The sequence below is a fragment of the Haemorhous mexicanus genome, chromosome 24 (genome assembly GCF_027477595.1).
Source record: "Haemorhous mexicanus isolate bHaeMex1 chromosome 24, bHaeMex1.pri, whole genome shotgun sequence".
NCBI classification, from domain to species: domain Eukaryota; kingdom Metazoa; phylum Chordata; class Aves; order Passeriformes; family Fringillidae; genus Haemorhous; species Haemorhous mexicanus.
Window position 1 is genome coordinate 2980108 of NC_082364.1, and position 13540 is coordinate 2993647.

Sequence of the window (13540 nt, forward strand, 5' to 3'; positions counted from 1 at the left end):
CAGTCGTGGAAAAGAGGCCCCCAGTCATGCTGCTTCCACGGAACGTAGGTGAGCGATAAGAACGAAGACAGTCCTTACCCTGCAGGGCCTCCGTCAACAGGTGTGTGCTCATCGCTCATCGGCAGACACAGGTGGGCAGGAGCCAAGACTCACTGGTGGATTCCCAGGGGAGATGCATGGATGGGGTGAAGGGTGGCCCAAACAGCATCAGGCCCCCAGCTGTGGGGCTTCAAGCATCACTGTCACAGGGGACGATCAAAAGAGGGTCCAGCCAAGTGCTGGGTGGGAGCCCAGGAGTGGCAGAGCCCTCCCAGCTCAGCTCAGCAGGTGCCCAGCACTGCATCCCTTCCCTGGGGTGCATGGGACCCGTGAAGCAAAGCCCCGAAGGTACAAAGTTCGTCAAACTTTATTGATACACTGCACAATCACAACCATCTCTTATTCTTGCCGAATTAGAAAAGGTTACAACTACAATGTAACATGCACAAATCTCAGGTAGTATAGCCACCCTTGGAATACAATGATCGACAGAAACTCAAGACCAGCCATCACGGCTGTCAGCAGGAGACCCAAGAGCCACACTGCCCCCGCCCTGGGCACCCGGCCACCTCCTGGGCTTCCAGACATGGAGAGCAGTGGTCACAAATGGGTCTGCCTACCAGCAGAGCCGCGGCGGGGCCGGCCTCAGACAGCCAACACGTTCCTCACAATGGCACGTTACATGGCACGAGAAAGTCGAATGCCATCCTGGCAGGGTACAGGGGAGCCCACCCGACCCAGGGACAAGGATGGGATGGGGGTAGCCCTGGCACCAGGCCCGCCAGCCTCAGTGTGCGTCGTGGCATCTCGTCGCTGCCGCTCTCCGATTTGCCGTGGCCTCTTGCCCTGTGACTCTGCAGCATTTCTGCTGTGGGGACAGAGAAATTTGGGGCTGACCAAGGAAAGGGCACGGGGTGGCAGCAGGGGACGGTTGTGGGGCAGTGCGGACCAGTAAAGGCATCAGGGCCAGGTGTCTCCTGCACCCACGATATTTTGGAGTGGGCATGTGGGGAAGGATATGTGTGTTGCCGTGCTGGCTGAAGACAGTGCTATCCTCACGTGATAAACATGCCCGGGGCCGTGGGATAGGACCCAGATCTCTGACATTGCCACCCTTCTTGGATGCCAGTGGAGAAGCAGAGCAGCACCGCAGGGACCGCAGGACGCGGACTCACCCAGTCAGTACCGGATCCCCGTCCACCAGGTAAGTCAGCGCCTCAGGCCAGCACTGGGGCAGCCCCTGCCTGGGGCCAGGTGTTTTTTGTCAATCAGCCATGGTACATGTAGAACATCCAGGATGGGGGGGCAGGAGCATCCACTGAGATTTTGTAGCAGGTCCTGGGCAGCCCATTGAGAACAGGGATGAGGATGGGCACAGCAGCATAGAGGACACGGTGGTGGCCCATCATGGCCTCTGGCTCAGGGTGGTTTTTCCATCTTTTGTGCTGAGAGCTGGCACTCCAGCTTCCTTGCAGCCACAGCAAGCAGGTTTGGGCAGCAGCAGAGTTTGCAGGGGGAAGACAGTGTGTGTGTGGCCGTTGTTCTTAAGTCATCTCACTTGTGGAGGGAGAAAGAAGGGACAAGGCACGGGGAGGTGCTGGGTCAGGACAGGGGACACTCTGTGTGCTTGCTCGGTGCCTTGCTGTAGTCGAGGCTCCCTGTCGCAGCAATAGGGTCCAGTGCCAGGCGTGACTTTTCAGGAGCAGGATGGGAGTGTCCATCCCCAGACTGTGGCACCAAAGCATTCCTGGGTGGCCACCGAGTAACAAGAAGGCTCAGGGCTGCCACAATGTACCAGGCAAGGGGGTCCATGGTGCACAAGGCTATCAGGAACACAATTCCATATGCAGGGAGATGACACGGCTACTGCCATGGGTGGCAGCTCCCAGGGTGGCTAGAAGAAGCAGAGAGGGCAGAGTCTGGGTGTGTCTATTTTGGTGTCACAGGCAAGTTGCAGCAGGGAGCATTGGAGCCATCCTTGTCCCTGCTGTGCCAGCACAGCAAATTGACAGAGCCCAGGCCTCCTCCATAGGGTCAGACACATCAGACTTTCCTCAGGAAGGGACACGTGATGGGCATGAGACAAGGCAGAGTGAGGACATTGCAGCTCAGGGCCCCATGAGGGGCAGAGATACAGACGGTCATGAATGTCAGAGCTGTAGCAAAAGGGCCTTGTCAGCTGGTGTTTCGATCTGTTGTTCAGAGCCTCTGCCCCACGCTGGTGATGCTGTGCTTTTGATGTTCAAGTTGGAAAGTGCTTGGAAAACAAGTCCAGAGAAACCTCCCCAAAAAGTGCTGGCAGAGCATCAAGGTGAGAGACATGGGGCAGCCCCTGCCATCAGGGGGACAGCAGCAGAGTGGGCAGGGATCTGGAGCAAGGAGTGAGGGCCTGGCTGTCCGATGCAGCAAGAAGGCTCTAGTCTCTAGGAGGGCTGGTGGCAGTCCCCAGGGCTCACATTCCTGGGAGAGCAGCCTCGTGTCCTCAGGAAGGTGAAGGGGTTTTAGTGGGAAGGACAGGGGTAAGATGTCAGCTGGAATAAAGAGTAGTGAGAAGTGTGTGACCCTTGAAGGACGACTGGTTTTGCCGGGTGACCCTCTCCCAAAGGGCCAGAGAGCATCCTGTCAGGAGCAGAGGCAGATGATGGGGGGCTGGCAACATCGGGGTGCTTAGGGAGGAGCTTTGGCGACGAGAACTGACATTCAGGACTGAGAGGGCTGAAGGCAGAGCCAGGAGGCTTCAACCTTGGGGTCTTTTTGGGCATAGGCGGCTTAGTGAGACGACGAGACGGACATCCCGGTGAAGGCTCTGGGCGGCACCCGCCCCGAAGGCTCCGTGCCCCTGGCGCTGGAGATGAGGCAGCCACAGGGGGCACCGTCCGTGCCGGGCCACATCCCCGGGGTGATGGTGGCGGGTGACAGTCTGGTGGCACGTGGTGGGGTCTGTACAGCGTAACCGGCGGCGAGAACGATCCCGGCACGTGGGAGACGGGGCCATCCTCGGACGCTCGGCACCGCCGCCCGTCCTCCGGTGCATCGCCCGTCCGGTGGAGAGGAGTCCCCGGGCGGCGCAGCGGCCGAGCCCGCGGCGGGGGAGAGGTGCGGCGAGGCCTCCCGGGACCCTCCGCTCCCTTATCAAAAGTCGAGAAGGAGGCGAGCAAGGAGGGTGGCCCAGAGGCAGAGGCCGGCAGCCACCCGGGACGCCGCGTTGCCGCCATCGTGCACTGCTCCGGGCCCTGTGTGGAGGAGAGAGGAGAAAGACAAAGGATAGCGTTAGGGACAGTGCTGAGATAATGAGATAGTGCAAAGGGAACCCACCTCCCCATTGTCCCAGCAGTTCCCCTTCACATCCCACCCCTAAGCTGACCAGGGTGTTGTGTTCCCCCTTGGAGGGGTGGTGGATTTGTCCATCATTTGGAGAGCAGTGTCAGTGCTGAGGAGGAGGTGAGGAGGTTTGCAAAGAGCTTGAGGAACACTTAAGGCAGGCACAGTCCTTGTATGAGGAGGAGGAGGAGGATGATGCCCTGGGCAGGTGTCAATCCAGCCCAACCATGCCTGAAGTTGCCCTCCTTGGGGAGTCCTGATGCAGACAATCACGTGAGAGCTACCAGAACCTTGGTGCTTTGGAGTGACACAACTCGTGACTGGTGACAAAGGATCATTGGCTCAGGAAATGGCATTGTCCAGATGTGCATTCTCAGTATGCAGGAGCATTTTGGGGTTGCTGGAGGGTTCTTGGCAGGCAGGTCAGGCAGGGAGGAGGCTGGTCATCTGATTGAATGGCTAGAGTAGAGATTTGTTGGGTTGGTTTTTTTGTTAGGGCTGGTATTTGGGCTGCAGGGCACACAGGGGGCCAGTCAGGATGGGATGAGACAGCTGGGTTGAGTGAGGGAAGCAGAGGCAGCCACTACACACTCTGCCACAGGGCCATGGGTCTGTCCACGCTCCCTGTGGCCATGGAGAGGAATTTAGGGAAGTCATAGGTCTGAGTCCCAGTACTGGCATTCTGAAAGGGAAGAAAGAGAAAAATAAGTGCTCAGCTGTCTTAGCATCAAAACTCAGGGCATGGATGAAGTGTGAAGTTAATGGGATTCTTATGCATTTGTGAATATTCTCTCAGGCCTGCAGTCACCTGGAATGGGTTCATCATAGAATCCCAAAAAGGTTTGGGTTGACAAGGATCTTAAAAACCATCTTGTCCCACCCCCTGCCATGGGCCAGGAACCCTTCCCTTATCTCAGGTTGCTTCAAGCCCTGTCCAACCTGGCCTTGGACACTTCCAGGGATGGAGCAGCCCCAGCTTCTCTGGGCAACCTGTGGCAGGGCCTCACCACTCTCAAAGTGAAGACTTTTTTTCCCAGTATCTAATCTACACTCATCCTCTTCCCGTTTAAATCCATTCCCCCTCATCCATGCCCTTATCAAAAGTGCTTCCCCAGCTCTCCTGTAGCCCCTTCCAACCCAAATCATTCTGTGATTCTATGAAATCATATCCAGTTACAATAATTTCCTCAGGATGATGTTATTCCTTGTCTTTTTATCTACTGATTTTTTGTGAGCATTTATCTTAATTCAGGAAGAGGCAAAGGAGAGTCTGAGATGTTAAATCCAAGCACTGCCAGAAGGTGAAGGAAATGATGGGAAGATTGAGTGATGAGCAAGAAGCTGTGTCATGCCCATGCTTAAACAAAATTGATTATAACAGCACATGATCATCCAAGAGGGGTAGAACTATGCCATAATCAGACATTTCCTTGCTGAATAGACCTTGTGATATGACAAGTGGAAACCCACATTTCTAAGGGGCAGGTAGAGCCTTTGCAGGTAGAATAGAAAGGGCTTCTTAGCTTGGTTTTCCTCAGACCTGTCGCTGCTCCCTCTTCTTTGGTTTTCACCCCTCAAACCAATGGCAGCAGCTCAGCACATCATCCAAAATCACAGAAATAGTGAAAATTTCTGCAGATTTAATACCAAATGCTGATTAGCCTTTAACTTTTATGTATTTACACCTGCCCAGACACTGCTAAATTGGTGCCTTTCTCTAGCATCTCTATAGATGTGGATTTTAATGTGTGACTAATTCTTATCACTATTTTCTAGTTCACAGTTCTGCACTGGTTATTGGCTTTGATTTAATGACACTTTCAGAAATTTCATAATCTATCCTAAAGCAATTGCATTGTGGTTGAGTTGGAGAGCTCCCAAATAGATAAGTCACCTAATACAGGGAGGAAATAAAACTAAAAATGCTGGGTCATTACTAGAAGAAAAAGAAAACAAACATTTTCTCTTAAATTTATTCTTTACTCTTTACTGTGGAATAATGTATTCTGGTATCAGACAGCTAGGCCTTGTAAAGATTGCAAAGATACTCTACAGGAGAGACAAGAATAAAGATACAGGAACCAAATAAAATAGTAATTAGATAGAATCACAAAATCAGGGCAGATGGCGCATTTCATCACAGGCTGCCTGTGACTCCGGTGTTCTCTGAACTGTCACTTTCCTTGAGAAAGGGACAACTCCCACTGGGACAGGCAGAGAACTCAACTGAGGCTCCCTAGCCCTGCCATCCCAGCAAATATTTTGGGTCTGCTTTGCTCAAACCCCAGTGCCTGGGCATTGAGGGGTGAGTGCACCTGGACTCTGGCTGCTCCTGCTCAGCTTATTTATTATTGCAGTTATTTATTATTGATTGCTTTTAGTTTTCTTCCTCTTGATTTATTTTGTGTCCGCCTTTCTGGCTATTTCCTTCCTTCTCCTTGAGGTAACCTTAGATTTTTTGAGACCTTGATTTGAGTACAGATGGCAAGGTTGGGATTTTGTTTCTCTCCTAAGATCTTGAATACAAAGGTCAGAAGGAATCAGTGGGTCTATGGTGAATGGATTTTCTTAGCCTGTGTTGGAGGCAATCCCAACTGCAGTGTGTGCCATGGGAATAGCACAAATACTTACAGAGCTAAGCAGTCCCTTCACATGCACCAAAAAATAGCTTTTACTTTCTTTTCCTGCCTTCTTCCTGTGCAGGACAGAAGTCCCATGCCTTCCACTTCACTCCTCCCAATTTTTTGCAACATTCACCCTTCTCCAGGTGAGATACAGCCACATGGAGATGAAGAATTTAGAATGTGTCTCTTGCTGCTTTTCATTTTCAGGACTCAGGAGAAAGGGGAAGGGAACGTGCCTAAGCTCAAGGTGCTGCTGGAGCCTCTCCTTCCTAGAGGGCATGGGAAAAGACAACAGTTCCTCTCTGCTTCTCATGGTCTGCAACAGCAGCTAATGGGGGAAAACCTGTCCAATTCTTCATGTCTGAGGACAGGAATAACTGAAGGAAGTCTGGGGGAAGCCTGTCCAGCAACTCATGTCTGAGAGCAGAGGCACCTCGTGTAAGTCTTGGCAAACTCCCCAGGATGAGATTTTTCCTGATATTTTCCCTCAGGTAACTGCACGGTCCTTCAAGGCCTGTGACAGCTCATTAAAGAGGGGTTGGACTAAATGACCCTTAAAAGGTCCCTTCCAACTCAAATTTTAATTCTAAGAAGACTCCAACAGGGCTGTTCACCCCTGTAACTGAACAGCCACCCACCGCAGAGTAAGGAACAAAAAGTGGTGGCTTCTTGCACACAAAAAGGAGACACAAGCTGAGCAAGATCTAAGGCTTGCCACAAACACTGACCCTGGGACACCATGCTAATGTGAGCAGTGACTGTAGGTAAGCATTTTATAGCATAGTATAATATATGGATCATTTACAGCATCTAATGGCAAAGTTGGCAATCGGCATTTCATGAAATAGTTAAGAGAAAACACAGAGTAAGTATCAACCACAGGAAGACAAATGTGAAATATAGGGGCCAAGTGGAAATAAAAGTGTGAAAAGGAAAAAAACATACATGTATAGTAAGTGAAGTGAATACATGTGTAATAGGTGAAGGCAAAGTAACTCCACAGGATAACAGGGAATGTGCTGAGAAAAACCCAACAAAACAGCTCAGTGAAGGAGAGGGAGCTGTCCCTCATCCCTTCACAGGAAGATGGAGAAGAAGAGAACACTGATAAATACTGAGGAAAAACAAGATATCCCACTTCAGCTCTGGCTTCATTCACCAAGACATGAAGGAAGCATTTCCCCCTCACCTCCCAAGCTCCCCAAAGCTTAACCCTGGGTGATGTGCCATGGTAATGATTGTCTAATAAAGCCTGGTTTCAAGCTGTGTTGGTGTCTTTGAAACATCCCACCAGATCTGCAGCTGCAGAAGGTAAAAGTCAGCATGGAGAGAGGGACACAGAGATCCAGGGGTACCAGCCAGAAGAGATGGAGCTGGAGAGCTTCACTCTGCTCCCGACCCTCAGGATCTACATCTTCTCCCGGTAAAACTGAATGCAGGAGGAGCTCATGTGCAGACAGGCCAAGGGGGGCAGGTGCTCACAGGACATGGGTGGGATGGAATTTGGAGGCACAGCTGGGGCCAGGGGACAGAGGGAAGGGTCAGGGAGCCTTGAACAACTCCTGGTGACAAGGGAACTTGAAGTTACCAGAGAAGCTGGGTTGAGAGTGGGACTGACAACACTGGCACCATGGCAGGCATGACACAGCAACAGCACACGGGGCTTCCTTGGTGTGAAATGGAACAGAAGGAGTTGTGGCAGGGACACAAACTCAGGTCCAAGCTCTGGTGTCACTGCTGGAGTTGGTGACCTCAAATAATGGAACAAGAAAAATGGCTAAAGTCAGCAAAGCCCAACATGGTCCTCAGAGATGGAATGGAACCTCAAATAATCCCATGTTAATTGGCTGACCTCCAGTAACCCCAGTGACCTACAGTAACCCCAAAGTGCTCTGTCAAGAGTGAGTTTGACCTCTAGTAACCCCAATGACCTAAAGTAACCCCAAATATTTCCTGTTTGACCTCAAGTAACCCCACAATGACCCCAAAATGACCTCAAGGAACCTCAAAGTGCTCTGCCTGGAACAAGTTTGACCTCCAGTAACCCCAATGACCTAAAGTAACCCCAAATATGACCTGGTTGACTTCAGGTAACCCCAAAATGATCCCAAAATGACCCCAAAATGACCTCAAGTAACCTTAAAGTTCTCAGCACAGAACAAGTTTGACCTCCAGTAACCCCAGTGACCTACAGTAACCCCAAAGTGCTCTGTCAAGAGTGAGTTTGACCTCTAGTAACCCCAATGACCTAAAGTAACCCCAAATATTTCCTGTTTGACCTCAAGTAACCCCACAATGACCTCAAGTAACCCCACAATGACCTCAGGTAACCTTAAAGTTCTCAGCACAGAACAAGTTTGACCTCCAGTAGCCCCCATGACCTAAAGTAACCCCAAAGTGCTCTGTCAAGAGTGAGTTTGACCTCCAGTAACCCCAATGACCTAAAGTAACCCCAAATATTTCCTGTTTGACCTCAAGTAACCCCACAATGACCTCAAGTAACCTTAAAGTTCTCAGCACATAATAAGTTTGACCTCTAGTAACCCCAATGACCTCTAGTAACCCCAAATATGAACTGGTTGACCTCAAGGAACCTCAAAGTGCTCTGCCCAGAACCAGTTTGACCTCTTTTAACCTCAATGAGCTACAGTAACCCCAAATGTTAGTTCATTGAGCCAAAGTAACCCAATGATCTAAAGTAACCATAAAGTTCTCTACAGAAAGTGAGTCTGTCCCAGATAACCCCAAATCTCAATTAGTTGGCCAAATAACCCAAATTAACCCCATGAATTAGCCCTTTCCAGCTCTCCTGGATCTCCTTTAGGCACTGGGAGGGACTCTCAAGTCTCCCCAGAGCCTTCTCTCCTCCAGATGAACACTCCAAGCTCTCCCAGCCTGGCTCCAGAGAAGAGTTGCCATTTCCTGAGGGGTGTTTGGAGCAGAAGATGCTGAGGGGATGGATGGCTCAGCCCAGAGTCATGAGGCCCCAGCATAGCCAGCCATCACCAGCCACCTGATGGACATCTGCCCTGATCCCACCCAGAACATCCACACAGCATAATCCACTCAATGAACATGAAAAAAATCATTTTATTGTTGACCAGAGAGAACGGAAGCCTTTGTAACTCCCCACCCAACAGTGTCCAGCCGCCTCCACTGCTCCCAGCCAGGCTGGCTGTGGCACCATGGCACAGCAACGTGTGACCACCAATCCCTGAGCTGCCCACCAGCACATTCCTGAAGCAAAATAAAGCTGAGGATTGCAATTCCCAGACTCTTCAGCAGCAACTACGGAGCTTACATATCTCAGCGTTTTTGTGGGCTATTAATAATGGCAGGTGGCAACCAGCAGAATGATGAAATGAGGTGTGAGCTGCTCCCTTGACCTGAAAAGCATTGCTGGTGGCAGGTACAAAAGAGCAGTTGGACAGATTCACCTGCCCTTCGAAGTTCCTGTAATGCACAAAAGTAGATGTGGGGTAATTACTTTCTCTCCTGCACAAAAGACCTGGTTCAGATATTTATACTCCCTGAATACAGCACTGCCTCCTTCTCCTCTCCTTACTAATTTCCACTCCTAATATCTCCTAGTTTTTGTCAGATTACTGGTTTGTGTGCACAAACAAACACAGAAAATCACTGCAATCACAGACACTCCACAGCAATAGGAAAACAGGGCAAAGATGCTATTTCTTACATCATCTTTTTTTTTTTTTTTGCATATGTTTTGCATTGATTTTCTTTTTGCAAAATTCAAATATTTGTAGTGAGGCCCTGGTACAGGGTGCCCAGAGAAGCTGTCGCTGTCCCTGGATCCCTGGAAGTGTCCAAGGCCAGGCTGGATGGGGCTTGGAGCACCCTGGGACAGTGGAAGGTGTCCCTGCCCAGGGTAGGGGGTGGAACTGGATGAGCTTTAAGGTCTCTTCTAGCCCAAACCATTCTGTGATTCTATGACTTGTGTTTTAAGTGTTTTAAGTCAAGCAGTCTTTAAATATTGAATCAGGGCTCTTATTCTTAAAGACATAATTGCTTTCCCTTGCTTTTATGTATTTAGTCTGAAGCTGCTGATTCTTAAGAGAGTGCACAATAAAGCATGAAAAGATTTTATCTCTCCATAGAATAATTGGTTTAAATCACATCTAACACTTGGTATTTTAACTTATTTTCAGTTAACTCACTCAATCATCAATCAAAAAGATTACATACTAGAAATACATTGGAAAAATGCAGATGGCATCTTTTATAAAACATCTACATCTCTCTTTATTCCATTAGCTCTTCAATGGGAAGGGCCAATAAAAGGTCCCAGAGCTCCCAGTTTGGGATGAGGGCTTGGGGGAATTTCCCTTGGTGACTGAGGGACACACTGTACTTAAAAGAGATCCAGGTTTGGGTGATTTTTTTCTCCCTATCTTCATATATAAATAGCAAGTACAAAATGCAAAGTGCTCATCAAAAAGTGAACCCAGACATGAAATCTTTAAATAAAAGAATTAGCAGATTTCCAACCACTTGTGCGCCTCTCCCCTTTGGCAAAGGCTGGTAGAGACTGTCCAAGAAACACCACGCACATACCCAAATAGAAGCTCTCCACAGAGCCCATCTTTTCCACTCTCCTCTGTGTTTCCAAGAAGCTGCAGTTTTGACAGACAAGCTGTTGAATTTCACAACATGTTCGCAAAAGGAAAAAAGCGCAATCCTTGAGGAGGGATGGAATCCCACCTGCTTAAATTCCTTTTTGAACTCACTCCATGGCCTGCTTGCTCCTCTCTGCTCCAGTGTGCTTCACTCAATACACTCTTGAAAGAAGGGGGGAAAATAGAATATGAATGTTTGCCTTTTTCTCCATTAAAAGTTATGAAATTAAAATAGCTTTAGGTATCCTGAGTGTTCACACAGCAATATCCAAAGGATGTGCCAATATCCTTTCAAAGACAAATTTAGGCTTCAGTGTTGGTGCAGGTAAATACCCACACGAAAACAAATGGAACATTTTAAGTTTTAACTTTTCCTTCCTAATGCTTTTCCTTGCTGTCTCACTAGTAAATATTTTCCTAATCTTCCTTTTATAAAACAAGGATTAGAGAAATATTAGTATTCCTCTAAACAGACCATTACTAACAGGAGTTGCTCCAAGGCAGGGAGAGCCACAGGACTGGGCTCCTACATCTCACCTTTTATGGATGATTTTTAATATCCCTGTTTTCCCATCTATGCAATCACCTCTAATGTACTTCACTTTAGCCTGCTGGACGTGTTTGTAGGATTAATTTATTAAAACAAGGTGAAATTTTGTTTTCTCTGCATGTTGGCATCAATTAATAACCGTTGTGAGAGGATTGCTGTGCTGTCACAGGAGGAGTGTGTAAAGAGCAACACTATCTGCTGAGAGAAGGAAAAATGCCTGAAAACAGATGTTGTCAAATAAAAGATAACCACATAATAGCTTGGAACAAAACCAAAAATCCCTAATCCAGTCCCCTTCTGAGTAGAGGCAGTTACCTCGGCTGCAACTTTTTCTTTAGTCTGGTTTCAAGTCATGAAAAAAAGAGACTTAGGTGATGTTATTTTGTCTCACATCAGAGAAAGAGCTAGTGTAAGTGTGCCAGCAGGACAGGAAAATAGAAAAAAATAGAAAAAAAAAAAAGGATATTGGGAAAACTGGATTGGAAACATAATGTACTTATTCACGTACTAAATATCACAAATACAATATTTACTACATACAATCATAGAATCATCAAGGTTGGACAAGACCTTTAAGAGCATCAAATCCAACCATCAATTCAGCACTGCCACTGCAACTCCTATACCCCTAAAACATATATATATAAAATACCACATATACATTGTAAATTATATGTTGTACTATGTAAAAACTAATAATGTATACTAGATATTCTATAATTTATATACTATGAGTATATTACATAATACATTATAAAGAATAATATGCTTATATGTAATAATATATGTCAACAAGATGCTATTATTAAATATATGAATAACAGTTGTTTTCATATCTATATATTTATTATTGATAAATTATTATTAATAATCATATGTACTATATTGTATCATATTGTATTATGTATAGTCTATTATACTGTACTGCGCTATACTAGATATTGGGAAAATTTCTTCATCAAAAAGGTAAAACAGAAGAGAAGAGAACAGAGCAGTGGAGAGGGAACAGAACCCAGAGCTTGGGCCCAAAGAGAAGAAATCAGGCTAGGGCAGAGGAGAACTGGATAGAATAGAAAGGCCTGGACCAGCCCCTACCCAAACACAACCCTACAGAACACAACAGAACAGAGTGCAGCAGAAAACACCTGAATGGGCCAGCCAGCCCCACAACCAAAGCCAAAGATGTGCCCCTCCCACCACCCCAAAACACCAGGCACCCCACAGGCCCCCTCTACAGTGTCCATCCATCCAAACTCCAAGCTCTGGAAACTATTCTCCCTTTGAACATCTCCTTGAGCCTCCTACCTGACTTCCATCCTCTCCCTCCTGCTGGGGGAAGGCAGGCTCCTGCTGTCCACCCTTGGATCGTGACAGCTCTCTCGGCTTGTCAGAGTGCCAAAGGGACATGCCACAGGTACACGCCACCTTCCTCAGTGACAGCTGACCTTGATGACACCATTCCTCAAACATCTTCCTTTCCTGGCCACCTGAATCACCCAGGCTGACGTCAGCCATCCTGCTACCGCCAGTACAACGTGATCACTGCTGGCAGTCCTGCCAGTAGCAAACAAGGAAAACCCCACACCATGCACCCAGAGCGTGTTCTCACCTGTCCCAGGCTCCCTTCTCACCCCTGTGCTCCAGCAACACCAGGGCTCAGCTGACTGTGGCCAACTGTGCTGTGCACCCAGTGTCGGGCTGATACAGATCTCATCCTCTGAGCATCCTCCGGCAGGACCTCACTGCTCGGGGTTGGTGCCGTTTGGCACCTCGATGGACCAGGAACACCAAATACAGCCAGCTCTGCTCCATCACTCCACCACTGGCCGTCTGCCAGCCTCCTTCTCTTCATCCTCCTCATCATGCTCTTCAAACTCCTCTTCATCCTCCTCCTCCTCTTCCTCTTCTTCATCCTCCTCCTCTCCAAATGCCTCCTCTTCGCTCTCCTCTTATTCCTCCTTGTCACCTCACCTTACTGCAAAAAAAAAACCAGCACCTACCATAGAGGATGATGCTGGCGTTGGTGTTGCCCAGCTGGTTCGTGGCCACGCACGTGTAGTTGCCATAGTCCTTCTCTGAGACGTTGAAGAAGGTCAGCGTGGACAGGCGGCCCTTGCTCTCGATCCGCACTCCCTCCAGCCCGTTTGCTAACCTGTAGTGAAACGCGATAGCAGTGCTGGGAGAACGGGGCTGGGGTGGATCTTACCCCTCCCTGGGCACCCCTTTGCTTCCCCTCAGCCAACACCACGACACACCCACATGTTCTCCCAGTGGACTTGCGCATCCTAGTTTTGAAGACAAATTCTCCATTCCACTCTCCATCCCATAACCCAGCCTGACCTATGTGCCCCACAGCCACCATCCCTGGG

At 48.7% G+C, this 13540-nt stretch overlaps 1 protein-coding gene and 1 long non-coding RNA gene across 6 annotated transcripts in view; both read right to left on the reverse strand.

Annotated features, from left to right (window-relative positions):
• Window positions 1–388: 388 nt before the first annotated feature.
• Window positions 389–13540, reverse strand: part of LOC132338024 (opioid-binding protein/cell adhesion molecule homolog) — a 295262-nt gene continuing 282110 nt past the window's right edge. For all 5 annotated transcript variants that reach the window (XM_059867156.1, XM_059867155.1, XM_059867157.1 and 2 more), the window contains 2 exons: window positions 13172–13323; window positions 389–3272 (listed from right to left, as the gene is read on the reverse strand). In XM_059867156.1, the coding sequence (XP_059723139.1) occupies window positions 3172–3272; window positions 13172–13323 (253 nt within the window). In that variant the 3' untranslated portion in view covers window positions 389–3171. The remainder of the gene's footprint in view (window positions 3273–13171; window positions 13324–13540) is intronic.
• LOC132338093 (uncharacterized) lies at window positions 9055–12677 on the reverse strand. Its single transcript, XR_009489359.1, has 3 exons — window positions 12477–12677; window positions 10560–10783; window positions 9055–9437 (listed from the first exon to the last, which is right to left on the reverse strand). It is a non-coding gene; the product is annotated as an uncharacterized LOC132338093 (long non-coding RNA).